The following is a 24,344-nucleotide window of genomic DNA, read 5'->3' on the forward strand; positions in this document are numbered from 1 at the left end:
TGCCATCAACTTGAGATTTCAAATTCGCGGCCTACATAGAAAAGAAGCGATTACAAGCATAAACCATGATAATCATCAATTTTATATAGTGAACTATATCTCTAAAGGATCAACTATGATTATTTCATCACTGCTGATTCTTGTGTAACTATTTTCTTTGAGTACTTCAGTTGCAATAACCAAGTTTTTAGCTGTAATGTGTGATTGGATCTCATGACCTTGAAGTTCACCAGCCAAATAATCAGCTAGTGCACTGAAAGCTTCTAAATGATCATCTTGAAAAGTATTTGAGAGCTTTTCTTTGAAAGATTCGATAATATATTCAGGCGCGACTGACTTTTCAATATCTAGTGAACCATGGAGAATAACCCATAAAAACAAGACATTATCAGCAACATCCTCAGCAAGTATCTGTTCATAAGTCTCAAGCCCAAAAGCTTTCTCCACAATATCTTGAAGTGCTTCATCCCTTTTGAAGATCTTTTTGAGGTTTGTCAATTGACCTTTGTGATCTTGTAACAATTGTTTTTCAATATGTTTAATCTCGGCAAGACAAGCCTTGTAAAGATCTTTTTGACCATCTCTATAAAATTTAGCATTTTGACTAATAGATGGATCAATATCTTCTGACATGTTTATTGATTGTTTAAGTAATGCCTGTTTTCTTTCTAACGCACTTCTCAATGTTTGTAATGCTTCTAATTTAGAACGTAATGTTGGATGTGATTCAAATCCTGATTTTGCAAGGAACATGAATAATAATAACAAATTGTCAGGTACCAAATTATGGAAGTTTATAAAGAAAATCATACCATCTTCAATGTCATCATCAGTTGCCTCAGAAGATGGTCTGCTATCGTTATTGAATGCAAATTGAGTATAGTCTTCAATTTTAGGAATCTTGAATCCAAACACTTCAACAGCAGATTTCACGACTGGGGTTGGTAATTTAACTTTCAATGCAATAGAGTCAGCTTTGTTCTTTTCTATAGCAAAGCCGTAGCCCATTAATAATTCTTCATTACCCTTTGCACCATAGTTATTGAAGACTTCATCTCCTTCTTGTATTGTATCCATATTAGTTAAAGAAAAGAACCCATCAGCATCAAATTTCCATTGAACTTTGGCAGAGTTATCATGGTTCAACAGGTCAAGAATTGGTAAAAGTATAGCCTGTCCAGCTTCACACTCACTGTCTATAAGATCATGAGGAAATGCTCTTGATGTGAATATTATCGAAGACCACAAATATGCACCAAAACTAGTCCAGCTTCTGACATCTAACGCTCTTGCAACAAGCTCATCTTTTGAAAGTGTTTTATACTCCTCTATTAATGTGAGATCTCGTTCAGACTGTGGTGTCTTGTCCAATAATTTCACTGTAGAGTACCATTCTTTTATTATGTTATCAATCTTTGCATCTAAGGAACCACCAAGGTTTGTATTTTCCAATAATGAGACTTCTTCAGATGTCCAATAGAATACAGAGCCGGTATCTCTTCCAACGGGTAATAAATCAATGAATGGAGCAAATTTGGCCTTGAGATCTTCCTCTTGAACTATTGTACTTTCACTATCAAACTTGAGTTTTGCAACCAGTAATTTCAAAGCAGAATTGACATTATCAGCATCTTTGAACTTTCCCTTCCCGAAATAACCATCCGATAATTCTTTTCTTAAGATAATATCGAGAGGGATCTTGATTTGTGGAGTAGATGGAGTTGAGGTTATATCTCTTGTAGAAAAGGCACAAACACCCCTATTTTCAGTTTTTTCAAACTTGATTGAAGAATCCAAGACTGCACCGTGGGATTGTCCCCATTTGAGTAAAGCATCAATGCCAGAGTCCAACATGGTGTGAAAAAGTTAATCTCAAGGTTCTTTCCAGATTCAATCATCATAGCGTAAGTTGATTTTTTTTTTTGGCAGATTTTTTTCAGCTTTCAGTGATGTTGCCATGGTGATTTGTATGTGAATTGCTGATAAGTTTAATAGCAAAGATACCTAGTACATTTTCATAAGATATAGATACAGTTAAGCAAGCATAGATTCAATCCTCCTTGATCTTTTAATCAAAAATCCTCGTTTTCAAGACGCGTTTTTGACGTGTTTTAATATTTGGTAGCAAAAATCTGGTACACGCAGCATTTTGGTGTTTACAATTTTCCCGATTGGGCGCTCTAAAGCTCTGAAAACCAAAACAAAAATTTCACAAATTTAAGCTACTTTTGAATCTGATAAACAATCAAAGTGTCAAAACACACAGACTCAAATACATAATTTCAACACAGAGAATGACATCGAGGCCGATAGAGAGCAGATTATCACAAGTGTCTTTGACAAAGAAGCAAGATGCGAAGGAAAGAGTGAGTATAAAAGAAGCTGTGATTTCTTTGTGTTATAAGTACTAACAATAATGAAAACAGGTAGGGAGAACCAAGGATAGACAGGCACCTCCTCAAACTTCAAGAGCTAGGAATCCATTGACAAAGATTCAACTCAATAATACCCAAAGACTCAATCAAAGACTATCATCTTCATCATCTACAACTTCTAAACAACAACCATCATACATGGCTCCAACCATTTCAGCTTCTGCTAACGTTGCATCTCCACATCGTATACGCAGACCTTCACAAGTTGGTAAACAAGAGAGTGGGTATAGTGCGGATAGAAGAGTTGATAGAACTTCATCCATTAGAAAGTCGACCCCATTAAGCATATTACAAGAATCATCAGTGCCACTACGACAATACACTTTGGATGATTTTGAGATCGGAAGAAAATTGGGTAAGGGGAAATTTGGTAAAGTTTATTGTGTTAAAGATAAAAGAACTGGATTCGTTTGTGCTTTGAAAGTCATGGAGAAGAAAGAATTGATGGAATATAAAGTTGAGAAACAATTTAGAAGAGAAGTTGAAATCCAGTCAAATTTGAGACATGAAAATATTTTGAGATTATATGGCTATTTCCATGATCAGTCTCGAGTTTATTTAATCTTGGAATATGTGATATATGGAGAATTATACAAATACTTGAAAAGGAAGAAAAGATTCAATGATATCACAGCATCTCATTATGTTTTCCAAATGGCTGAAGCTTTATCATACCTACATTCCAAAAACATCATTCATAGAGATATTAAACCTGAAAACATTTTGCTTGATTTTGATAACATTATCAAGATTAGTGATTTTGGTTGGAGTGTTCATGCGCCAAACTCTAAAAGATCAACAATGTGTGGTACACTTGATTATTTACCTCCTGAAATGGTTGAAGCTAAAGATCATGATTATAGAGTTGATGTGTGGGCATTAGGTGTTTTATGTTATGAGTTACTAGTTGGTCAACCACCATTTGAAGAAGAATTTAGAGATACAACATATAGAAGAATTGCCAAAGTTGATTTGAGAATACCTGCATTTGTTAGCACCGATGCAGCTGACCTAATAAGAAGGTTATTACAATATGATCCTGAAAAGAGATTTTCATTAAGTGAAGTTAAAAACCATCCATGGATATTGAAGAATAAGAGTTCATGGCCTCACAGAAGAATATCTGCATGATTTGAATAGAACAATTTTATACCCTTATGATCTCCAAACAAGTTGAGAAATCACGAAACAAGTTAATAAAAGTCATTAATATATTTCCGTCATTAAAATTATAAAACTATGTACATATCTTTTCCCCTTTTTAAATCCTTCAGGTAATTAAACCATGAGCTCTAACAATACTTGGTAATCTCTTGACCCAAGGTTCTGATTTTCTATCAATGATCAAAAACACTCTACCAGCTTGATTCATTCTTCCAGTTCTACCAGCTCTATGCAAAAGATCAGCTGAAGTATTAGGAACATCATACAAGATAACATTTCTAACAGCACTAAAATTTAAACCTCTTGCCAATAAATCAGAAGTAACCAAAACCTTCAAGCTTCCTTCCCTTTTTTTAGCTCCTGTACCTTTCTTCAAAATGATATTAGAATCTGGTAATGCAACATTTTGACTATCATCCTCAGTTTCAACAGGTATATCTTCTAACCTTCTTGGGGGATTTATAAAGACCGCAACTTTTGATTGTCTATCCTCTGGTGAATCTTCACCTGTTAAGGTGGTCACGTCATGATTATATGTATCTCTTAAGCTCATAGCTATTTTTTCAATATCTTTTCTTTCATTGACGAAAACAATGCATCTTTTTTCATAACCTTCTTCAGAACCATCACGATGGATGGCATATAAAGCTTGTGCCAAAGCTTTAATCTTGGAGCCTTGGTATGGTTGAACACTAGCATCAATCAAACTGAACTTGATAGTCTTTGGTAATCTATGTAACGAAGGTGTGGTGATTTTAATAGCAGTTGGGAACAATTTATCCATTGTATTGTTGAATTCCTTTGGAATTGTAGCTGTGCAGAAAACCAAGTTTTGCACTGAAGGTAAACGTTTGATAGCATCACAAGTATCATCAATCCATGATGCATCCATTAAAGTATCAGCTTCATCAATAACCATGTATCTAGTTCTAGAGAAAACATATTGTGGTCTTTTGATCATTCTAATGCTTTCGATTCTATTCAGTTTACCAGGTGTAGCAATCAACACGTCAATTCTATTCTTTAAAGCATCAACAAAATCTTCATATTTCGTTGCTGAAGTCCACTTGAAACACTTCAAGTTCAAAGCATCTAGAGCATCTATTGTTTGTTCATAAACTTGATCAATTAATTCATGAGTTGGAACCACAATAACAGCTCTAATGATTGCCTTATCTGCTGTTCTAGCCCATGATTCATCCAGTTCTTCACGTTTCAATCCATCAATTAATGGCGCCATATATGCCCAAGTTTTACCTGACCCAGTCTCAGCAGCAATGGCAAATGTTGACAATGCTGGTTTTTCTAGATATTGGGAGATAACTTTTATAGCTGCAACTTGAATAGGTGTTGGTTTTATATTCACAAGTTGTTCCTCTTCTTGATTTGGAGTTAAACTTTCTTCAACTTGACCAAAATTTTGTTCAAATCTATTTGGACTTGGGCCAATATAATTATCACTATTTAAAATGGTTTTCTTTCTAATATTCTCCAAAACAGCAGCACGAACTTCAGGTAATAGTTTCAAGGCATCAAAAGTTTCAATCTTAGAGACCAAGTTTTCTGCATTTCTGGTATCTTCTGTTTTGATCTCTTTCAAACCTGAGAATCTCCCATATCCAAGCTTTGGAGACTGAGATTCATCAGATCTTCTGTTATTAGTTCTTGGTGATGATTGCGGTCTAGAGCTCTTACGCTCTCTTTCAAAACGAACAGGAACTTGTAATGTCTTTTTTCTTTCAAAAGAGTTTCTAGTTTGAGGTTTCCTCTTTCTTGTGCTCATTTTGTAAGATATCGAGCTCGTTGAAAAAAGTCTCGAGACACCAAGAAAACATGGCGACCGTATAGCACCAGCACTTCGTATCAAGCTCATTTTTAGCGTTTAAATATCCCAATAATTAGTTTCGCCTTTTTTTATGTCAAAATATTGAAATTTTTCACATATAAAAAATCTTTTGGTGTTGCACTGGACAAATGTTTTTTTTTCTTCGACGATGATGAAAAATTGAAGGAAAGGACATCATATCAACAATCAGCTCTTTATTAAAGCCATAGAAATCCATTGAAATGAGTTCATTGAACGAGTTGTTCAAGAAGTTGGAAGTGCACTCTGCGAACGAGGAGCACCAGGAAGTGTTTGACACCAGTTACGAGATTCTCAAGAGCTCTCCTCACGATGCGAGAGCCTTTAGATGGACCATTGTTTCTTCAATCAATTTGGATCAATATTTGACTGCTTTGAAAGTGTTCAAGAACTATCCACAAGCTGATACTGGTGATTTGTTATTGGAAAATCTGTACGTGTATTACAAATTGAATTTGAATAAGGAACTAGCTCAACATTTCGAAGATCTTGGTGATAAAGTGAATGAAAACAAAGGTTTATTACACTTGAAGGCCCAATTCTTGTATAGAACAGGTGATTATGAAGCTGCTTTGAGTCACTACCATGAACTGATAAATGCAACTATTGATGAAGATGAAGATCCAGAAGTTTTAGATTTGAGTGTCAATGAACGTGCTATATTGGCGGATGGTTACCAAGTTGGTGTTTTCAATAGATTCAACTCAAAATTACCATTGACACCAGATAGAGAAGACACATATGATTTGATATTTAATGAAGCATTGATACACCTAGGCTTGAAGAATTATTCAAAATCATTGGAGTTGTTGGATATAGCTGAAGATAAATGTAAAGAAGCAAATCCTGATGAAGAAGATCAATTGAATGAAACTTTCCCAATAAGATTACAAAGAGCATACGTGCACCAAATAATAGGAGAATTTGAAAAGGCTAAAGAAATTTTAACTGGATTTGATCTTTCCAAACTATCTGATTCTTTAAACACTTTGGTATTGAATAACAATTTGATTTCATTGAAAAATATAGAGAGCCCATCTTTGGTTCTAAAAGAGTTGGATTATCCAAATGTTTTAACAAAACTAAGCCCAAGATTCTCAATTTTACAAAATAATAAATTTTTCAAAAACTATGCTAAATTATCAACTCAAGTTGGTAAAAACATCTCAACCAACAAGTCATTAAATGATTTTACAAAAAGTGCATTGGCATCATTATCTAAAGCTGGCGTATTGTTGGATCAAGACGATTTGAAAACTCAAGCTAAAAAATCCTTCAAGTATGCACAATCCTCAAAAAAACTTTCAGCTTCATTAGCTGCTGCTCAATTGAATGTGAATATTGGTAACCTTGATGCTGCTGCTACCGTTTTGGAAATTTTGGAGCCAAAAGATAAACTACTACCTGGTGTTTCAAGTGCATTACTATCACTTTATGATCAATTAGGTAGTTCCAAGAAAAGATTAGCATTGTTTAATGAGATTTATGAGTTATATTCAAACAAGTCTGAATTCCCAAATATTGATGAATATGATTTCATAAAGATTCTTGCATTAAAATTTCATAATGTTGAGACTGAAAAATCCAAAACTCTATTGAATAAGTTGAACAATTATCAAAGTGATGATTTGATTTCTATTGTCTTGTCTCAAGATTCTTCAGATTCATCTAAATTACAACCAGTGGAAGAATTAACTGCAGGGCTAAATGTTGATGAATTGATTTCACAAGGTGTTGAAAGATTATCAAAACAACAAGTTATCTCATCCAGTGCCAACAAAGTTGTCAAGAAAAGAGTTAGAAAAAATAAGAAATTACCTAAATCATTTGATGAAAATAAATTACCAGACCCTGAAAGATGGTTACCATTGAAAGACAGAAGCACATATAGACCTAAAAAGGGTAAAAAGAAGTTAACTAAAGATACTCAAGGTGGTGTTGCTGATAATACTACTGAAGAAAACTTCAATGCTACACCAAAAGCTAAACAAGCAAAACCAGCCCAAAAGAAATCAAAAAAGAAAGGTGGTAAATGATATGTATCTACAAGTGTACAATATTTTAATGACTTACAACGGATTATCCCCAAAAAAAACAAAACGTAACAATTCTTTTTTTTCTAATATACAAGACTTCTCTATTCTCTTCAAGTGAATAATGTATCTTCTTCTCTCAAATATTCACCAATATCACTTTGTCTAAATGCTGAAATTGCAGTTGGTTGTTGGTTTCTAGTTTCTGAAGTTGATTTAGCACTGACACCGAAACCTAATGGGACATCACTCATTGAATACACTATAACACCAGCATGTTCAGGTATATCATCAGACATTCTTCCAATATGAGCTTTCAAAACATGGTTACCATATAAAAATGGCATTTCACCATTTTGTTTGATCCAAATTTTATATTTAGCATATTTGGATAAGATTGATAAGGAAGTAACATGTAATTTGAATTTACCAGTCTTTGTGAATTTACCCATACAGATACCAACAGACATTAAGTTTGGTCTAGCAACTGAAGTTGCAAATTTTGCAATTTTATCAGAGACATAATACACTCTATCTTTTTGTAATCTGAAAACATGAGGATCTTCTTTATTATCCACTAGGTAAGCAATATTTCTACCAATGTAGTTGGCAAGCTTCTCAAACACAACTTTTGTCTCCTCTTCAGTTAACGGTCTCATGACTTAAATGCTTTAATGAACTTGGAGCTCAACTATAAAGTACTTTGATCTGTATGCCTTTTTGATATAAATTCACACAGCAAATTTTCGCGCAGGGTAAACTCATCGCTTGGAAAATTACATAATATGTTATGTAATATAAAGCTCATAACGGTCGTAATCGGCTTTAAGTTAGCCTATAATATGTTTCTTTATAGTCATCTATATGTATACCTTTGAAGCACTCTAATCATCTCATCTTTTAAGATAGATATGAGAATACATAACTCATTAGTATCTGTGATTTCCCTAACATTTAATTAATAAATTCTGGATTTTCCATTACCGGGTAAATCACCAGTAGAAAAAAAATTTATATGTCAAATTTTCTATGCTATGCTTCGAAAACCAATACTTCAAAACAGTTTAATCTTTGTATTCAAGAGTTTTGCATTTAGTGAAGGAACCTTGTATCAGATAGAGAATAACTGTTTCTACTATGAGTGAAGAACCAAAAGCACCTGAATCCATTGCCATCACCACACCACAAGAGGCTGTTGTTGAAGATAAACCAGTCCAAAAAGAAGAACAAGTTGTAAATAAAGATGTGGAAGCTGATGACCAACCTGGTGAAAAGACTTACAAACGAGGTCAGCGTGCTAAGTGGACTAAAGCCAGAAAAGCAGACACCGATGGCCGTGAATCCAAGAGACAGAAAAACAACAAAGAAGCGTGCGTATGTTTTCAAAGATGAATTCTTATTAGAGATTCTAGTTACTAACTGATATTGTGTTTAGTGCAGAAAGAAGACAATGGCAACCAAGAGAACCAAGAGAAGCTTTATTAGATGAAAATGGGAACCCAATTCCAAGACAACCAAAGAAAAAAGTTGCTATGATGATTGGTTATTGTGGTACTGGATATCATGGTATGCAAGTTAATCCTCCTCATAAAACTATTGAAGGTGACCTTTTCGATGCTATGATCAAAGCTGGTGCAATTTCTAAATATAATACTGACGATCCTAGAAAAGTTAGTTTCATGAGAGCTGCAAGAACTGATAAAGGTGTTCATGCTGCTGGTAACTTGATTAGTTTGAAATTGATCTTAGAAGATGGAGATATCATGAAGAAAATCAATGATAACTTGCCAGAAACTATTAGAGTTTGGGGGATTGAAAGAACAAATAAGAATTTTGATTGTAGAAAGATGTGTGGTTCAAGAGTTTATGAATATTTAATCCCAACATACTCATTCATCGGTCCAAAACCGGCCTCTGCTTTAGGATTAAAGATCAAGGAACAATCTGAATTACATCCAGGTGTCACTAGAGAAGATGAAGAATCTGTTAAGTTTTGGGAAACTTTTGAAGCTAAAGTTAAAGAAGCTGGTTTCACTGAGGAAGAAGTTCAAAAAATTAAAGAATTCAAACCAGTTCCAAGAGATGAATTTGATGAAAATGATCCAATGATTCAACTTATAAGAAAATATAAAGCCGTGGAGAATGATTTAAAGAGATCTTTTAGACTTTCTGAATCTAAATTGAACTTGATGAGAGATGCCATGAATGTTTATCTTGGTTTCCATAATTTCCATAATTTCACATTAGGAAAAGAGTTTAAAGATGCCAGTGCTGGTAGATTCATGAAAAACATCTCAGTTAGTGACCCATTTGTCATTGATAGTACTGAATGGTGTTCAATCAAGATTCATGGTCAATCTTTTATGTTGCATCAAATTAGAAAAATGATTGCAATGGCCACATTAGTTGTTAGAACAGGCTGTCCATTAGATAGAATCAATGAAGCTTTCAATGCCGAAAAAGTCAATATTCCAAAAGTTCCAGCTTTAGGTTTGTTATTGGAACAACCAGTTTATGAAGGTTACAATAAAAGGCTACAAGATTTTGGTTATAAGGAAATCAATTTCCAAAACTACGCTGAAGAAATGGATGCATTCAAAAAGAAGCATATCTATGATAAGATCTATGCAGAAGAAGTTAAAGAAAATACTTTTAATGCTTTTTTCAACTTTATTGATACATTTAATGGAGATTCAATTTTTGATTTCTTGACTGCTAAAGGGATTACTAAATTGGAAAAAGACCAACTCAGTGAAGTTCAAATTCCAAACCAAAAGGAAGAACCATCTGTCGAAGAATAGAGGATGAACATAGAATATAATCACAAACTGTATATTACTTGAGTTTTTCAAATTGTGCTTGGTAGTTTATATGCGTTCGCGAATTCAATCTGTAAACACCGGGTAAAATTCGAGGTTTTTTTTTCGAGATCGAGCTCCATTTCTGACGATCCAAAATTTTTCAGTAAAATCAACATAATGAAAATTGTATCGAAGAGTTGAAGATTAGAGATCTGTTGAATCCAAGAGCCATGCTAAGGTCCTCTGCTCGTTATTTCACTGCCATCAGAGGCTTCCACACTTCATTGACCTCTTTTGCTAAACCTGTAGCACCTGCAAAGAAAGCTGTTCACGGTTATAAAAAGACATCTTCAGGTAAAGTTAAGAAAACTTCAGGTGCTGGTAAATTCTTTAATGAATATGTTACTGGATTGAAATTGGAGAAGAAAGCACAAGAAATTCCAGGACTTGCTGTCCTTGAGAAGGAAATTAAAGAAAACACAGTTGTCAAATATACTCAATTGCAAATGAAGAAATTAGTTATTAGTGGTTCTTTCAAGAATAACCAATTTAGAGAATTGTTTCAAACTCCAATAACGCTCGTTACAAAAGATACTAAACACATGCAAAGTTTTGTTAAAAAGGCCTCTACATCAAATTCCAAAAATAATAGAATATGTCTTTTAGGTGAAAATGGTATTGGGAAAACAAGTTTATTGGGACAAACACAAGCCTTGATTTCCAATTTGGGTGATTCAGTTATCATTCCTATTCCACATGCAACACAATTAGTCAATGGTCGTAATGATTTCACCCTTGACCAACAAACTAAACTATACACCCAACCAATGTTTTTAAAGCGCTTTTTAGACAAGATTTTGAGGGTTAATGATAAAATTTTAACCAAAATACCAATCAAGAATGAATATTCATTTGAAGGTAATACTAGACATAAAAGTCAAGTTAAAGCCACACCAAACAGACACACTCTATATGATTTAGTGAAATTGAGTGTTGCTCCAAGATATCGTGGGAAACAATTTGATGCAATCATTTATGAATTAACTGAACAAGATAAAGTTCCTGTGTTTTTAACAGTGGATCACTTCAATTCTTTAACCTCAGATTTCCAAACCGCATACCGTGATACAGAAAACAAAAGTGTTCATGTTGAAAAATTCCAAATTGGTAAATTAATTTTTGAATTTGCTAGTGGTGCTAAATCTTTCAAGAAAGGTGGTGTTATATTAGTCACTTCAACAGATGCAAAAACTACCGATACATTGAATGCTGGATTAGGCTTATCTGAACCAGATCCTTACACTCCAGAACATAGATGGGATCGTGAATTATCTGAAAAATTGAAAGGTGTTAAACCTTATCAATTGCATAAATTTTCAAAAGAAAATGTATCTACATTAGTGGAGAAATTCATTGATGCTGATATTTTCAAAACCAGTGATTTACAAGGAAACACTTTTGAAAATTTGGTCAGTCAAAAATATATTTTAAGTGGTAATGGTAATCCTGGTGAATTGATTAAATCTATTGTCATGGGAATAGCTTAAAAAATGCTTTCTAGCTGTATATAAATGAAATTTTGTAAATATTACATTCTGAGAAAAACACTACATTGATTGTACAAGATAAATAGAATAAAATGGTATAATAATACAGGTTGCTTACAGAGTCAATTATATGTTTTCTGAATATTACTTTATTCAGTTCTTGGCTTCTTTGATTCATGTTCTTCATTATCCTCGGAGTCATCATCTTCTTCTTCATACGTTGGTAATAACTCATCATCTTCTTGAGGTCTCTTTTTGGATGGAGGTGCCCCATTAGGTATATGCTGCGAAGGTTGTTGTTGAGTGTGTGGAGATTGATGTTGTTGAAATTGTTGATGTCTTGATTTTCTATTCAATTCTCTTTGCTTCCAAGAACGCTCTATTGTTGGTGATTCTTTTATGAGATCTTCTTTTGTGACACCATCTCTTATACTTTCCAACACCCTTTGAACAACAGTAGCGTGATTCCCATTGGCTTTATCATCTCTAAACCTTAGAAGTCTCCAGTTATCCTCTTTATCTTTATGACATTCAACAATTCTTTCCTCTAGTGGTTCTTCAAGACTTTTCAATTTTTCCCATTCTTCATCACCAATTGCAAGCTCTGAAAAGTTTGAGTATTGGTCCTTACCATCCCAAACTAGTAATTCAAATCCTGGTTTGACATCATAATTTGGATATGAACGATATGGGTCCCTTTCATCCAAATCTAAATCTGTATATAAGGGTATATTCAAATGAAGTTTGAAATCAATTGTATTTTCTTCACTTGGTTTCCATTTCAATAATGTTGGATCAGTTCCAAATACATATGGTGTTTCACGACATGTAAAGATTAAACCATCCGATATATGGCCCAAATACTTTAGATTCTCAAAAACTTTCGGTATCTTGTAAGAAAAATGCATATTTTTTAAAGACAACTTAAATGGAAAATCTTCACATTCTTTTGGGTGATGTTCTCTTAACTTGAAATATGGTTTATAGAACTGTTCAGAAAGATAACCCAATCTTTTGTCCAGAGGCCTTGTAACAATATTTTTCCCATTCAGAGTTAAACAATCAAACATCAAATATCTCAATTCTTTTACGCCATCAGTAGGCCTTTTCGAAAGCACCAACTCACCATCAATGATAGTACCATTATGACAACTATTTTCATCTTCGGGCAATGGGAAATGAAGATGAGGTATTCTAAAATATTGGTTCTCTCTCGTTATTAAAAAGACAGCCTCTTCTCCGTTAGGATCCAAAATACACAGCATCAAACAACGTAAACCATCGGATTTCTCACAAACGAAATAATCTCTTCCTTCCAAGTTCTCTCTGATATGTTTAGCTTCAAAACTCACTGGCTGTGATCCCGGAAACTCCAATCTTCTTCTGTTCAATAGCCTTGCAACTTGTTGTTTAACTTCATGGGCTATACTGTCTGGCATCAGCTCGCCAGGAATTTCTGGGAAATCTCTTTCCTCGAGCATTGTTTAGTTCACACAAACAAAAACCAATCCTGTATTGGGGGGCCTATCTACTCTGCTAACAATATCCCCAATTGGCCTGTTTGATCTTATTGTTCAAGTGTCACTTTGAGCTGTTCACTTGGTAACCATCCAAAACAAAAAATCACAAAACCACGAAAAAAATCAAAACAAATTCGCGAAACCAAAAGCCGTTACCCGCGGAATGAGAATTATCATCAAAATTTTTGCAGGACGCATTCGCGAAGATGACAGATTTTCAAAATTTGAGCGTGAATTTGAAATGAACCAAAGCAGAAAACAACAATCAACGACACGGTCAAGGTCACCAGAAGCCAACCGTGGTGCAAAGAATACTCCAGCCCCGATGAATAGCAGCAGCAATAGCAGCTACCAGCAGGCACCGTACTCTGTGGCGCGCCAAAGCCAGGCCCAGACTAGCAATAAAGTAGTCGCCCCAGCAGATTATCAACAACAACAACATCAGCATCATCAGAATCAAATACAGACAAATCAACCAGCGGCAAACTACCATCAGAGAATCCCAGCTCCTTTCCAAACGAAGATTGTTGCCAAGCCTCCAGTGAGGAAACCGAAGCAGTATCATGGAGTTTGCAGATTGGACCGTTATCAAATTATTAAACAACTGGGGAAAGGTACTTTTGGTATTGTTTATAAAGGGATCCATAAACAAACAGGCTATTATGTCGCCATCAAGAAAATTTTGATTCATAAAGGTGCAGATTGTTTCCCAGTGACTGCTTTTAGAGAAATTGATATCCTCAAGAATCTACAAAGTCCCGAATGCAAACATATTATAGAGTTGATTGACATGATTAGGGATAGACCACCTCCTAATGATGAATATACCAATTATGATTCTTCAAAAGCTCCAAAAAGTATCAAGAAATCATTTTATATGGTGTTCCCATATATGTCTTATGATTTAAGTGGGATATTGGGTAATCCATCTGTGACTTTAACAGAACCAGATATCAAATCAATAATGAAACAACTATTGGATGGGATAAATTTTATACATGCTAGTGGCTATTTACATAGAGATATCAAAGCTGCTAATCTTTTGATAAACTGGGAAGGTGTGCTAAAGATTGGTGATTTCGGGTTGGCCAGATCCTATGGGGGACCAAGACCAACATTAGACAAAGCCGGTGGTGGTAATTATCCATTGACAGAAGTTGTCATGACAAGATGGTATAGAGCACCAGAAGTGCTGTTTGGTGATAAGTTATACACTACTGCAGTTGATATTTGGGGGATTGGATGTGTTTTTGGAGAGTTGTATGAAAGAAAACCAATTTTACCTGGTAAATCTGACTTGGATCAAGCTTATGATATCTTCAAGTTGGTTGGTGAAGCTAATGAAAATAATGTTACACATATGGATAGATATAAATTTGAGGAAAAGAACATCATATTGAAACCAACAAAAAGAACCCTTGAAGAAAGATTTGCTAAATCAATTTCAAGTGAAGGAGTTGACTTATTAGCCAAAATGCTCGCATTGGATCCAGAAAGAAGAATTACAGGGTTGAAAGCCCTGGAACATCCTTATTTCAATATCCAACCATTACCAACAGAAACCGTTGATGTTAACTTCCCAGAATGTCATGAAGCTGACATTGCTAGGTTCAAAGAAGAGAACAGAAAGAATAATAATAACAACAATGGAGCTATGGCTATCAATAACAATAGCAAAAGACCGTACCCAAATGCATTACCACAAAGTCTGCCGAAAGTACCTGCTGTCGGTGCTGGTTTCAACAACACTATAAATAAACCAAAGACATCATTCATAAAACATACACCAGACAGGGTTAATAATCAAAGTGATAATAGAATTGTCCAAAGACCTGCACATCCACAAGATTTAGACACCCCACCACCGGCACCTTCACATTCTGCACAATATCAAAGTAATAATATGATGGATCAGAGAAGATACGGTTCAAATAACAATAATAATCATAGATATGGAGCTGCTGCTTCCGGATATACAAGAAGACAATATGAAAGCCCACAAAATTTATCAAGAAGACCACCTCCACCATCTTCACAACCACCTCAAGTGATGGCAGGTGCACCTCCAACTCAACCTGCATCAACAGTGCCACCTCAGTCACAATTGCAAGTTCCACCACAGCATCACCGGAAATACAGTAATAATCAAGAAGGAGCTGATAGATATTATGACACAGAAGATGTGAATGGCTTCCAAGAATTTAAAAATCAGAATAATGGTAACTCTGGGGGATATTATCCAACACAATCTTACCAAAGATCAGGTCCAACTTCAAGATCATCGGACAGATCTCTGCCTTCAAGAGACCAGCAACAAAATTATCCTCCAACAAAATATAATGAACGCCAAAGACCATATCATTACACATCACATGCTGAAGCTAGAGCTCAAGAAGCTGCAAAGAGAAGAAAATTACAAGATCAAGGTGGAGGTATGGATTATTAAAAGCATAAGATTGTTATCACATTTAATTTGGCATATAGTTTTTTTCTTTTCAAAACAAACAGGAATGATTGAATTGGAATAGTTTAATATTATTAATCGTTAATTTGAACGGACACTTATAGATGAGCTTTGTAGTTCTTTGTTCGGTGATTGTGGTTACGGGCACTGGTCCCAAACGGTGTATAGCGTTCGTTATATCGAGTGATCTAAACAGAAAAAGAACGAGGGTAAATCTAGACAATTTTAAAGCGTAGGAGTTGAATAAACTGGGATATTTCGGTCTCTTAATAGTTTAAAATATTAAAGATATCCAATTTCATATATTAGTCCCCAAAAGTTCCAATTAAAAAACCACAGCCAAAAGAGAAATCAGTTGGAAAAGGTTTTAAAAATTTCAACATTAACAACTGCGAAAGAAAAAAAAACTTGCCAACTTTCCACAACATTTTGAACATTTCATGGATATTTCCCATTAAAAGAAAGGCAAATCACAATGAGCTCCAGTAATCAGATGAGCGTGACCCCTGCCAGTGACGATAACTTACCCAGCAGCAGCAGTACGTCCACAAACAGACCCAAAAGAAGAAAAGCCAAAGTGGACTATACAGAAAAGAGAGATTTTGACTTTGAGATACCCACCAATCAACAGCAAAATCCACAACAACAACAGACATCCACTGCGAATGGAACACCCAATGGGAAAAGCTCTGGGAAGAAAAGAGGGAGAAAAGCCGCCAATAGTACAAATTCAGGCCCAACCACGAGGGCTGATACTCCAAATTATAACGAAGAAGAAGATAATGGTGCATTCCCACTGAATTACCAACCAGAAGTTAAAAACGCCAGATTCTCACAACTGCTGGATTTGAAAGATGCAGTGGTTAGAGATGGGATCGAGTTGATCCTGAGTAATGGTGAAAAGTTGTCAAAGAATGAAAACGTCTATTTAGTATGTGAGCCTCCTGGTGAGCCATATTATGTTGCACGTATTATGGGGTTTGTCAAGAAGGATTCAAAGCATTTGATCCAACAAAAAGATGATGAAGTTAAAGTGAAGACACGCCAGGGCAAATCTGTTGTTGAGCCTGCTGAAGGTTATAGATTCAAAGTCAATTGGTATTATAGATCAAGGGATATCTCCAAGCATTCTAATGATTCAAGACTGTTGTATGCTTCAATGCATTCGGATACTTGTCCTTTACAATCTTTTAGAGGAAGATGTATTGTTAAACATAAAGACGAGATTGAAGATTTCGAAGCTTTCAAGACTATGCCTAATCAATTTTGGTTTGATAAATTATTTGATAGATATATGATACGGTTTTATGAAGTGTTACCAACCTCACACCTTACAAGCTTGCCAACAAATTACTATAACGCCTTGATGAAAAGATTCCCATACATATTTGTGGAACAAGGGAAGAGTAAAGATATGTTACAATCCCCTAAAAGCTGTGCCAAATGTAATCAATGGTGCAGTCATAGTGATTCTATTGTCTGTTGTGAATGTCAAGAAATGTATCATATGCTCTGTTTAGATCCTCCATTATTTAAAAAACCAGCTAGAGGTTTTGCATGGTCATGTATCAAATGTACCAAAAAGTTGGAGAGTCAAAAATTGATCCCAACTAAAGCTAGTCTTGAGGAAGATGGTGCCAAAATCCCATCAAATGTTGTAACAGCTCAACCAAATGAAGCTAAAAGATTACCTTTATATGAAGAATTGGCTATAAGCTTCCTGCAAAAGGATTCTGACTTGAGTCTTCAAGAGAGAAGAAACCAAGAGGAGTGGGTCTATAGATATTTGGGTATGCATGCTAAATTGGAAGATGCACTTGATCTTCAAGATCGTCCTTATCCAAGAGCTGCCTCTAGATTGGGATCTAAGCATCAATTAACAGGTGTTCAAGATTGGTATGGTCATACTGTCAAATATTATGATAATGCTGGTTTAGCTGAAGAGTATCAAAAAACCACAGTTGTTAAAAAGAAGAAAGTTGATGGTAGAAGAAAAAAGACAACATCTGAAGAACCTGAGGAAGAATATGAGATTTTGCCAATTCCTCAAGAGTTTAAAGATACAGATCCAAGTGATTTCCCACCTTGGATACAAGAGAGACCAAAAGGTTATGTGGAGAGAGGTGGTGAAGATACAGCCACTTTGATGTGGAAACAACCAGAATCACAAGAGAAGTGTGAACAATTGGATCAATATATCAAAAATTGTGAACCTATTGCAGTTGGATTGGATTTGTTACCAAATACACCAAATTTCGTGGATAGAATTTTGAAAAATTTATTGGATTCAAACTATGATTTTGATAAAGCCAATGAATTGAATAAATTAATCACAAGAGAGACTTTAAAGGAACCAACATTTTCAGATGAAGAGATCAAGAAATTTGAAGATGGTGTTAGACAATTTGGTAGTGAATTATATCCAGTTTATCAATTTGTGAAAACCCAACCTTCCTCTATGATTGTTAGATTTTATTACCTTTGGAAGAAAACCAAGAATGGACATTTAATTTGGGACAATTTTGAAGGTCGTCGTGAGACAAAAAGCAAACCAAAAGAAGTTGATGAAGTTGATGATTTAGGAAACTCTGCTGATGATTCATCATATGATCGTAAAAAAGCTGTCAAGAGAAGCTTCCAATGTAAACATTGTAAAACATTGGACTCAATTCAATGGTTTAGATGTCCTGGTCAACAACATGTTTTGAATGAATCAAACTCAGAAGATAGAGTGTTTGCCCTATGTATGAGATGTGCAAGATTATGGAGACGTTATGCAGTTGTTTGGGAAGATCCTAATGAAGTTATGAGAAAGACTGGTCAAAAAGGTGGTAATGGTTGGAAAAAGAAGGTTGAAAGTGAATTAATGTTGGATTCTGAATTGATTTTAAAAGCTAAAAGTGAATTCATTGCAGTTAATGGAGGAATTAGTACACCTTCAAATGAACAGACACCATCTAATGCTGGAAGAAAAAGAAAACAATCATCAGTGGAACCAACACCTATTGAAGATCAATTAAAGAAAGTTAAAGCAACAGCTTCAGTAGCCACAACCACTACAACTACACCAGATGGTAAACCAAGAGAAAAAAGACCATATCATAAAAAGCAATTCGAACCTAAGTCACATGAAGAAAAACCAGAAATCTTGGTTTCGAATATATTGACAGATGCACCAAATGTTAATTTACAACAAGCTATAGTGGAGAGATATTATCATTCCACTTCAGGGACATATAATTCAAGACCAAAATTCCAAGAATTACCAAATCAGAAATCTCCACTAGTTAGTCAATCTTCATCCAAGCTGATTAAACCATTAACAAACTCAAAGAAATGTGCAGTTTGTCTTGATAATAGTGATCCTTCAACTTCATTGTTTTGTTATGGATGTGGTGTCAACATTCATCCCCAATGTTATGGTATTGATACAGATGATATTAAAAATCCGTTTGGAAGCTATAAATGGTTTTGTGATCCATGTTCAAATTCATTAAATCCTTTAGTTTCCAGTAATTATAAATGTTCACTTTGTGGAATGTATAATGAGGATGAAATTGTTAAAGCAGGTTTGAAAAGAACTAGTGATGGTAAATGGGTTCATGTTTTATGTGCTTTGTTTAATGATCATATTAAATTTGGTAATTTAGCAACATTACAACCAATTGTTGGATTATCTAGTGCCATTGCAGCCAAGTATAGAAATGGTGATAATATCAAAAAATGTGATGTTTGTGGTGATAAAGTCACACTAAGCATTGCACAACAACCTGAAAGTAATGTCCATGTTGGGTTTAAAGTTGTTGGTGAATCTAAACCAGATAGTAAATGTGTCAAGGTTGGAAATAATGGGGTTGGTAAATTAACACCTGTTGTTATATGTGGTGCTCATAATGTTGAAAACTTAGAGGTTGACTTTGTATCATTGACTTCACAAGTTAAAAGATATAAACAAGGTTCAGTTTCCACTGCTTTACAATTATATATTGAAGATTTCAAAAAACCTAATGGCAATGGGGGGTTAACAGGTGCACAATCAAAATTTGTTGAAATTCAAGACTCTTGGAAGATTTTAGGGGAATTGGAGAATAAAGATGATGAAACAGATGAAGAAAAATCACAAGTTGATGAGTCGTGTTCGAATTGTCAAGCTTCCAAGACTTTGAAATGGATTAAACAAGATGGTGGTGAACAAATTTGCTATAATTGTTACTTGAAACAACAAGAAGATGTTGAGATGAAAGATGTGGATTCAAATGCTGATGAAGAGGGAGAAGTTGCTGATAAAGGTTATGAACAGATTGTTGAAGTATCTAAAGGACCATTGTATGGTGGTAATTATGGTATCGAAGACTCTAGTGATAAATTAGTTAGACCTGAAGATCAAGTTGTTGAATATTCGTTTGGGTTATTACCAGAACCACCTCAAAATGCTCCTTCACCTCAGATACCTCAACAATTACCTTTTAAGAATGGTACAATTTCAGAATATAGATATTATCCACCACCTCCGGATGCACATAATAATGCACCACATTTATCAAAATTCATGAATGGTGGTATTGGATTATTGGAAGAAGGTAAAGAAGGTGGTGAAACTGTGGTTAAATCTGAAGATCAATCAACTATTGTATCCACAACAGCATCTGTTGCTGCTTCGCCATCCCAACCACAACCACCAGTACTTGAGAAGAAGAATTCCATCAATTCCATCATGAATACAGATCAAGGTATTAGTAATGGTAATAATAACAATAATGACAATAAGAGTAATACTAATGAGCAATACTTCAACAAGAAGATGTCAATTGGGAGTATTTTGGGTTAAAAAGGTTTAGCATATATTTTTAATTATTCGAATAAAAAGTTACATTATGAATAGGTTTGTAGACATTATTCTTTTATAATACACATGGTGGTTATTTGCCTCATATATAACCATTCTTTAATGCAGTTTCAATTTTATCAATTTCACTTAATGAAGTTGCAGTTTTCAATTGTTGTTTCAACTTTTCTCTATCTTCCTCTGACAATTTTTTCAAAACGTCTTTAATTTGATCATCATCTTTATCATTATCTAAAATGTGTTTAGGTTTGGAGTTCAAGATAGTTTTAGCTAATTCTGTTGGTTCTTCAACTTCACCAAATAATTCATTAGCTTGAGTGCGTTCTTTATCTTTAATCTTCATAAAGTCTAAAACTTTCAACTGAGGTATTAGCCATATGATGAACAATCTATAATGTTCCTGCTGTGATATATGATTGTTCAAAATATATAGATTTTTCAACCTTTTACAATTTTTCAAAGGTTCAAGGCTTGATAATGATGCTAAACTGTTTGATATCAAAGACAATGATTCCAACATAGGCACAGTGGTGTAGAAATCATCCTGAATGGTTTGTATTCTGTTCTTAGCCAACAATAGAGTCTTTAATCTGGTCAATATTGGGAAGTTCCCCAATATTTTGATATCATTATCTGTCAAATCTATAGCTTCATTAACATCTTTTGTGACGGTGAAGTTCTCGATCATTGGGATCTTGAGAGACCTTAGACTCAGCGTACGCTCATGTTGTGGATTGATGAACGAGGGAGCATCTAACAAGACGTTTGGAGTGAGTCTCATGGTTCAGTTTTGGGTGGTTTGGTTCAGTTTGATGCTGTTTATATGAAAATACTTTTTAGCCCATACAATTTTTCATATGCGTTTATGGTTCTTGGGAAATCGCGATTTTAGTGCAATTCGCGAAGCAGCTTCAAGAGCTCATCAGACGGGTATAAAAGAGGTTGGAAATGATGGTAAAATGTGTTTTATTGTGATGATCAAGGCCATTTGGAGATGAAACAGTCAGTCGATTACTCGCTTTATCTCGTGACTAATGCTGAGATGGTGCCCGAGGGCATCAGCTTCATCGAGCAAGTGCAAACAGCCATTGCCAACGGTGTCACTTTGGTGCAACTGCGTGAGAAGGAGATTGATACCAGAACGTTTGTCGAACGAGCCAAAGCTGTCCATGAGCTCACAAAGAAGGCTGGGATCCCACTGATCATCAACGACCGTGTGGATGTCGCGTTGGCCATTGACTGCGAGGGTGTCCATGTGGGACAAGACGATATGCCTGCTGCCGATGTTCGAAGACTATTGGGTCCAGACAAGATTGTAGGTGTGAGTGTTGGGTTTGCCCATGAGGCCAGGGAAGTGATTGAGCAAGGCGTGGTGGACTACATTGGGATAGGGCCCATGTTCGAGACCAACACCAAGAAGAACATGAAGAAGCTGCCCTTTGGACCCCTTGGTGTGCGTGGTGTTTTGCAAGTGCTGAGAGATGAAGGTGGTGAAAACATCAGAACTGTTGGAATCGGTGGTATCAATGATACCAATGTCCAAAGAGTCTTGTATACAAGCTCAATTGCTGGAAGATCATTGGATGGTGTTGCTGTTGTATCAAATATCATGGCTTCCAAAGATGCTGGTGCTGCAACTTCTAAACTGTTGAAATTGATTAAATCTTCCACTGGAAAGTATCTAACCAACAATTATCCTTTAGAAATCACTCCAAAAACTCAATTAATCAAAAACGTTACTGATCTAAAGCCAATGGTTCATCATATCACAAATAACGTTGTAAAGACATTCAGTGCAAATGTTGCCTTAGCCATTGGTGCATCCCCGGTAATGTCTGAAGAAGTTGAAGATTTTGGTGATTTCTCAACTTTCCCAAATGCTGCCCTGTTGTTGAACATTGGAACACCAAGAGAAACTGAAATTGATACTTATTTAGCTGCTGTTGCCAATTATAACAAGAATGGTAACCCTGTGATATTTGACCCTGTGGGAGCTGGTGCGTCGAAATTCAGAAGAGATTTGGTTCGTAGAATCTTGAATTTAGGTTACCTAACAGTCATCAAGGGTAATGAAGGTGAAATCTTCACTGCTGCTGGTGTGGATAAAGTTATGAAAGGTGTTGATAATTTGGGGAAAGAAAACAGAGATGTTGTCATTGAAGCTGCAAAGAAGTTGGCGTTAAACACTAGATCTGTTGTTGTTGTAACCGGTGAAGAGGATATCATCGTGGATGGATATTTGTCTGGTGAATACAAGATTCCAAAAGATGTGAATCAAAGAGTTGTGACTATTAAAGGTGGTCATAGATTAATGGGTGAAATTACAGGTTCAGGTTGTTCTCTAGGAAGTGTAATTTCCGCTTATGTTACAGCAAATAGAAATGATCCATTTTTGGCTACCGTTACTGCAGTTGCTTTGTTCAATCAAGCTGGTGGTTTAGCTGGTAAAAAAGTTGAAAATGAAGGTTCTGGTTCTTTTATTTCTGAATTCTTGAATCAATTACAAAAAGTTACAAAAGAGGGAACCCCTTCACAATGGAATGTTGTGATATCAGATATTGAATAATAATTACATGTTGACCCTTTTTTCGAAAAAAAAAACACGCGTACCCATTATTTATATACAAACACACCCTAAAATCATAAACTCCTTTAGTTTTCATATGATAATGAACTTCTTTCACTTGGTAAGATCTTTTTACCTTCTTTTGGTTCATATTCTTCTTTAGCCTTCTTCAAAATTTCAGCCTCTTGTTCAGCTGTAAATCTTTTAACAACTTCATTTGGTGAAACAAATTTAAATTTACCAAATGCAAAATCTCTATCAGACATCTTTGATAAAACATAAAGTTGACCTCTAACATAACTAACCATAGCTTCTAAATGCATCATATCAACATTTTTTTGAGCATTGAACAAATTTCTCCATAATGCTTGTGCCAACGTGACATCATCCGTGACAAATGCTTCGTCATATGAGCACACCAACCCTCTCAGTTGTGAATTATAATCTTTTAAATATTGATCAGTGATCCTACTTGAATTCACATTCATTTCTTCATTCAATCTTAATTCCATATCTCTAAAGAATCTATCAACAAGTTTTTGTTGATAATTACGCCCATATTTAAAAGGCATAGCTCTCATTCTAACAGAAAGCATCCATTGATGTAATGCAGTAATTTGAAACCATTGTGAAAAAGTTCTTGGTAATTTCAAATCTTCATAAAAAAATGCAGCACTTTCACTTAGTTCTTCATTCTCGAATTGTAAACCTTGTTTCTTACATTCTGCATAATAAACTGAACCGGCAATTGGACCTGCTCTAATTTTATCCATATCTAATCTTAAAATTGAAATGACAGATTCACCAATATTTTTCATAAACCCTGATAATTCATAACCTTCTTTTTCATATTTAGAATCTGAAAGCATTGGTCTCTTGGTCTTTGGTTTAACAGGTGCTTTATTTTCTGGAATTTCAATGTTTAATGTAGATGATGTTGCAATTTGAGATGGTGAACGATCATCAATTTTTTTCACATCTTTTGGTTGTGGTATTCTTGAAGTGGCATAGCTTCTTGTAGCTATTCTAGCAGCTGGAACAGCATATGCCTTACATATGGTAGGAACTCTCAACATTATGATCTATCTTCCCCTTCTGTTTCTT

At 35.0% G+C, this 24,344-nt stretch overlaps 13 protein-coding genes across 13 annotated transcripts; 7 read left to right on the plus strand and 6 right to left on the minus strand.

The window, feature by feature from the left end:
* Positions 1 to 93: 93 nt before the first annotated feature.
* On the minus strand, positions 94 to 1,854 carry RKM1 (protein-lysine N-methyltransferase; the record flags this gene model as incomplete). Its single annotated transcript, XM_019185017.1, has 1 exon — positions 94 to 1,854. The coding sequence occupies one exon, from the start codon at positions 1,852 to 1,854 to the stop codon at positions 94 to 96; it is 1,761 nt and encodes a 586-aa protein (XP_019037248.1).
* Positions 1,855 to 2,294: 440 nt separating this feature from the next.
* On the plus strand, positions 2,295 to 3,566 carry IPL1 (aurora kinase; the record flags this gene model as incomplete). Its single annotated transcript, XM_019180318.1, has 3 exons — positions 2,295 to 2,370; positions 2,473 to 2,664; positions 2,740 to 3,566. 3 exons carry the CDS (start codon positions 2,295 to 2,297, stop codon positions 3,564 to 3,566), a joined length of 1,095 nt encoding a protein of 364 aa, XP_019037249.1.
* Positions 3,567 to 3,698: 132 nt separating this feature from the next.
* Positions 3,699 to 5,382, minus strand: MRH4 (ATP-dependent RNA helicase; the record flags this gene model as incomplete). Its single annotated transcript, XM_019180319.1, has 2 exons — positions 3,699 to 5,000; positions 5,061 to 5,382. 2 exons carry the CDS (start codon positions 5,380 to 5,382, stop codon positions 3,706 to 3,708), a joined length of 1,617 nt encoding a protein of 538 aa, XP_019037250.1. The 3' UTR covers positions 3,699 to 3,705.
* A 284-nt stretch (positions 5,383 to 5,666) lies between these two features.
* On the plus strand, positions 5,667 to 7,499 carry SRP72 (signal recognition particle subunit SRP72; the record flags this gene model as incomplete). Its single annotated transcript, XM_019185018.1, has 1 exon — positions 5,667 to 7,499. One exon carries the CDS (start codon positions 5,667 to 5,669, stop codon positions 7,497 to 7,499), a length of 1,833 nt encoding a protein of 610 aa, XP_019037251.1.
* Positions 7,500 to 7,563: 64 nt separating this feature from the next.
* On the minus strand, positions 7,564 to 8,158 carry NIP7 (ribosome biosynthesis protein NIP7; the record flags this gene model as incomplete). The annotated part of the gene is made up of 1 exon (XM_019186490.1): positions 7,564 to 8,158. The coding sequence occupies one exon, from the start codon at positions 8,153 to 8,155 to the stop codon at positions 7,610 to 7,612; it is 546 nt and encodes a 181-aa protein (XP_019037252.1). The 3' UTR covers positions 7,564 to 7,609.
* A 475-nt stretch (positions 8,159 to 8,633) lies between these two features.
* Positions 8,634 to 10,297, plus strand: PUS1 (pseudouridine synthase PUS1; the record flags this gene model as incomplete). Its single annotated transcript, XM_019182193.1, has 2 exons — positions 8,634 to 8,866; positions 8,944 to 10,297. The coding sequence occupies 2 exons, from the start codon at positions 8,634 to 8,636 to the stop codon at positions 10,295 to 10,297; spliced, it is 1,587 nt and encodes a 528-aa protein (XP_019037253.1).
* Positions 10,298 to 10,773: 476 nt separating this feature from the next.
* RSM23 (mitochondrial 37S ribosomal protein mS29) lies at positions 10,774 to 11,832 on the plus strand (the record flags this gene model as incomplete). Its single annotated transcript, XM_019180857.1, has 1 exon — positions 10,774 to 11,832. A coding segment is annotated over one exon (1,059 nt), but the record flags the coding sequence as incomplete, so codon positions are not given.
* Positions 11,833 to 11,993: 161 nt separating this feature from the next.
* Positions 11,994 to 13,325, minus strand: CEG1 (mRNA guanylyltransferase; the record flags this gene model as incomplete). Its single annotated transcript, XM_019183688.1, has 1 exon — positions 11,994 to 13,325. One exon carries the CDS (start codon positions 13,323 to 13,325, stop codon positions 11,994 to 11,996), a length of 1,332 nt encoding a protein of 443 aa, XP_019037255.1.
* A 607-nt stretch (positions 13,326 to 13,932) lies between these two features.
* WICANDRAFT_18821 (uncharacterized protein) lies at positions 13,933 to 14,937 on the plus strand (the record flags this gene model as incomplete). The annotated part of the gene is made up of 1 exon (XM_019180807.1): positions 13,933 to 14,937. A coding segment is annotated over one exon (1,005 nt), but the record flags the coding sequence as incomplete, so codon positions are not given.
* A 1,864-nt stretch (positions 14,938 to 16,801) lies between these two features.
* Positions 16,802 to 18,385, plus strand: SNT2 (DNA-binding E3 ubiquitin-protein ligase SNT2; the record flags this gene model as incomplete). Its single annotated transcript, XM_019182071.1, has 1 exon — positions 16,802 to 18,385. A coding segment is annotated over one exon (1,584 nt), but the record flags the coding sequence as incomplete, so codon positions are not given.
* Positions 18,386 to 20,706: 2,321 nt separating this feature from the next.
* Positions 20,707 to 21,455, minus strand: LEA1 (U2 snRNP complex subunit LEA1; the record flags this gene model as incomplete). The annotated part of the gene is made up of 1 exon (XM_019182587.1): positions 20,707 to 21,455. One exon carries the CDS (start codon positions 21,453 to 21,455, stop codon positions 20,757 to 20,759), a length of 699 nt encoding a protein of 232 aa, XP_019037258.1. The 3' UTR covers positions 20,707 to 20,756.
* A 213-nt stretch (positions 21,456 to 21,668) lies between these two features.
* Positions 21,669 to 23,240, plus strand: THI6 (bifunctional hydroxyethylthiazole kinase/thiamine-phosphate diphosphorylase; the record flags this gene model as incomplete). The annotated part of the gene is made up of 1 exon (XM_019182108.1): positions 21,669 to 23,240. One exon carries the CDS (start codon positions 21,669 to 21,671, stop codon positions 23,238 to 23,240), a length of 1,572 nt encoding a protein of 523 aa, XP_019037259.1.
* An 86-nt stretch (positions 23,241 to 23,326) lies between these two features.
* CBP3 (Cbp3p) lies at positions 23,327 to 24,316 on the minus strand (the record flags this gene model as incomplete). Its single annotated transcript, XM_019185019.1, has 1 exon — positions 23,327 to 24,316. The coding sequence occupies one exon, from the start codon at positions 24,314 to 24,316 to the stop codon at positions 23,327 to 23,329; it is 990 nt and encodes a 329-aa protein (XP_019037260.1).
* Between the last annotated feature and the right edge of the window lie 28 nt (positions 24,317 to 24,344).

Source organism: Wickerhamomyces anomalus (genome assembly GCF_001661255.1).
Source record: "Wickerhamomyces anomalus NRRL Y-366-8 unplaced genomic scaffold WICANscaffold_5, whole genome shotgun sequence".
NCBI classification, from domain to species: domain Eukaryota; kingdom Fungi; phylum Ascomycota; class Saccharomycetes; order Phaffomycetales; family Wickerhamomycetaceae; genus Hansenula; species Hansenula anomala.